Raw genomic sequence first — 3,521 nt, 5'->3', positions numbered from 1 at the left:
CGTCATTAGTCTGATCATGATGTAAAAAATACAATATTTGAATTACAGTTGCCCGACAAAGCAGTTACACGTATTCGGTAACGTTGATAGCATACCATAAAGATAAATTATGATAATGACCAACCTAGCATTCACCACGACACAGTTAAATAACCTCAATTAGATACCTTCTAGTTTGCGATTGGAAAGTTTCTCTATTGATAAAAAAACAGATACTAACAGTCTCAGTTTGACTTCTTATTATTTGATAAACTGCGATTGACATTTGTACGTGACTGCCTTTCAGTAATCAATATTCGCAGGAATGTCGACTCGACCACTACTTTTGGTAAAGTACAAAGGAAATACCCATGAAATAAATTGCAAATGTATAAGATATTATGATTCTGGCTTTTACAACGTCGAAGTTTTAAGTTCAAGGTCAAATAACCCTAGAAAGGTCAAATAAACCCCCAAAAGGCAAACCCCTTTGCGAGTCTTTCGCCGTTTCCCCATTCACGAAAAGACGGAAATTTCGCAATTTGACGGTCTCCTTCGTCACTTTTCATGATACGGCCGGGAGCGGTACTGCAGATTAGGCTCTCATGGGGTATATGCTCCCGACTTTTAAAATGCGAAAACATTCAATACATTACACTTAAAGCCAATGAACATTCCGTTAAACAGGTCTATGCGTCTTCACACACATTTATTATAACCTGTAAGAGTTTTAAAAACACGCGTTGGCAGAGAATGAGTCGATGTTTAAGTGCGGGGGTAGAGCTCATGTCACATCCGTCGAAGCGCCACCTATATTCATGTAAACATCAAGCTTTGTTCATAATGAGTAATTTCAGGATGTATGTGAACATCATTCGCTTTTTTTAGAACGTGAGCCTTTTACTCTATGGTTCACCCACTGAAATGGGGTAAGGGACTGCAAGAGAAGACTCCAGGAAGAATAGTGCCGTATCAGTGACTAATGGAGATCCTATTGAAGTTTTTCAACTGTCATACAACACAAATTATTCTCACCTCGAATTTTCAGTCGCACTTCCGTCGACCTTCTTCAGGAGTGATGATCCAGTTACTCTGATCACGTGACTTAGGGGGTAAAGGAGGCCATCTACATTAGAGCACATCAGCCGACACTCAACAGAGACGGGGGACGATATCGTCGGCCAGGCATTTATGATTCGTTACTCGAATCACGTGTCTCTAAGTCACGTGATCAGAGTAACTGTAATTTGTGTTGTATGACAGTTGAAAAACTTCAATATGTATTCTATCAACACAGATGAGCTTTCATGCTAATGGAGATCCTAATTAAAACCAAACCGAGAGAAACCCTGACGTCACTTAGTAAACTGTACGATCTTTCACCCTAACATCTGCTTGGAGACATCCGATTTTCATCGAAAACTTTGTTTTTCCTCCACGTGCGTGAGCACCAAACACACGGTCATATCTACATGCTACAGTTTCAAAGGGATATCTGTGGACAAAATCAGCTCTTCCATGACACGTTAGAACTTTTTCTCAGCTGTTGATTCATTTGTCGAAATAACAGACCACACCGATATACACACACTTCTCTCTAACCCCTCTTAGCCCTCAATCTCTCTACGTACAAGGATGAGGGGAGGGGGTGACTGTGGGTAGGGAGATTTGGCGGGGGGGGGGGGGTGGTTGTTACACACATCAAACCTAGTTATATCTACATGCTACAGTTTGGGGATATATGTGGACATAATCAGCTTTTCTTTGACAGGTTTGGCTATTTTCAGCTTTTCATTCCTGTATTCAATAAACAGACCACACAAATATATAACTGACCATAAAGTCTGGTTTCATGAATACACTAAGCTTCATGTTGACTACAAGCAAATCTAAAGCATATCTTTAAGTAAAAAAAGGACAACAGTACACAATATTCTTTTACAGATTTTATTAAAGCCTTTCTCACAGCTTTTCTTACAGCCGTTTTTACCATCATGTAGTCGCGATCGGGTTTTTCACCTAGACATTATTTACTGATCAGCACGTGATAAAAACAGCGTTAAAAGATCCTGCAAACTTCTGAAATCCCACCAAGCAACAAAACAATAAAAAGACACATCATATAGAATGATATGAATCATACATGTAGTTTTAAAACTCTCAAAAGCTGTATGTAGGTTATATTTGCTCTAGCAGAAAAACATCTTATTTACTCCAATATATTTACAATGTTCTAAATCACCAGTGATAAATGTTGTTACCCAAATTGAGAAATAAGGATATAAATGTATTTCTCTGTAATCTACATTTGGCCTTCAGAAACAACTCCAAGCATTACAACATAATGAAATAGAAAATGCAGATATTTCAATGAACACATGCCTCATGTACTCAGGATTGAATGCTAGAATGGTTTGATTTTATGTGCTATTTACACCCATAATAAATTTTGAGAAAGAAATCATATAATTTAGTGTTCTTGGTATTTTACGAAACTTGAATATGTAGTACCACTAGGTCTATTTTCTTTTTTTAGTGATTTACAAAGTCCAAATTCTTTGAATTACCAATACATTTTAAACGGTTTAGTACAAAGGGAAAGTTGTTTATGGCCTGATCTTCATAGACACAGACTTCAAGGAGTAATAAGAGCCTCTCCAGTCGCGCCACACCACACCTTGCTTGTATGTACAGGAGTTCCCGCAGTTGCCCAGGTTACAGCCACCACGCTATGCCGAGAGTTCTATGCAGTTTTCTTTTCCTTCCGCGAGAGAAAGTAGTCCGTTCCACGACTCCGCGCGTCAACACGGCTCAGAAAAAAACTTGCCACTCAGGAGTATAAAACCATGTATCTCCGTAAATTCAAGTTATTTATGTCTTTCAAGGTTGCTATGTAGCTTATATGTACAGGAGTTCCCGCAGTTGCCCAGGTAACGGCGTTCAGGAAGGAGTGGCCGCAACCCCCAAACCACCAGCCGCCCTGTCCGCGGTCCTGGGAGCAACTGCCGCCGATGTGGTTTACCTGATCTTCATAGACACAGACTTCAGGGAGTAGATATGGCCTCTCCATCTGTTCCACACCACACCTTTCCAGGCTGTACAGAAGTCTCCACAGTCACCCAGGTAGCGGCCGTTAAGGTTGGCGTGGCTGTAGCACCCAAACCACCAGCCGGCCTGTCCGTAGTTCTGAGAACAATGTTGGCTGCTGCTGGCATCATTGTCCCTGTCCACAGTGGAGAACATCATCCCGTCGTGGTGAGCCATGGCGTCTCCCGCGTTGCCTGAATACCCGGAAATGTGCAGCCGGTACCCGTCCGACTCACCGGACACCCTGGATGGGGAGGTGACATGAAGCTATAGTAAACCAATTTGATTCTGTGGATAATAATGACGTCCACATATGCACAAGTACACAGAATCAGTGAATGGATAGATGCGTATAAGTACACATATACACATAGACATCACTGATGAAAGTCTAGTGGAATTGGATATAAACGGACAGGCTGCCTGCCGTCTTCCTTTTTCTGGAGGTGCCCTTT

At 41.2% G+C, this 3,521-nt stretch overlaps 1 protein-coding gene across 1 annotated transcript in view; it reads right to left on the bottom strand.

Moving 5' to 3' along the window:
* Positions 1-2,997: 2,997 nt before the first annotated feature.
* Positions 2,998-3,521, bottom strand: part of LOC118407467 (microfibril-associated glycoprotein 4-like) — a 6,318-nt gene continuing 5,794 nt past the window's right edge. The window contains exon 4 of the mRNA XM_035807943.1: positions 2,998-3,310. Coding sequence (XP_035663836.1) covers positions 2,998-3,310 — 313 coding nt within the window. The remainder of the gene's footprint in view (positions 3,311-3,521) is intronic.

The sequence above is a fragment of the Branchiostoma floridae genome, unplaced genomic scaffold, assembly GCF_000003815.2.
Source record: "Branchiostoma floridae strain S238N-H82 unplaced genomic scaffold, Bfl_VNyyK Sc7u5tJ_1353, whole genome shotgun sequence".
NCBI classification, from domain to species: domain Eukaryota; kingdom Metazoa; phylum Chordata; class Leptocardii; order Amphioxiformes; family Branchiostomatidae; genus Branchiostoma; species Branchiostoma floridae.
Note: the sequence above shows the minus strand (reverse complement) of the source record. Positions and strands in the feature narration are given on the sequence as shown.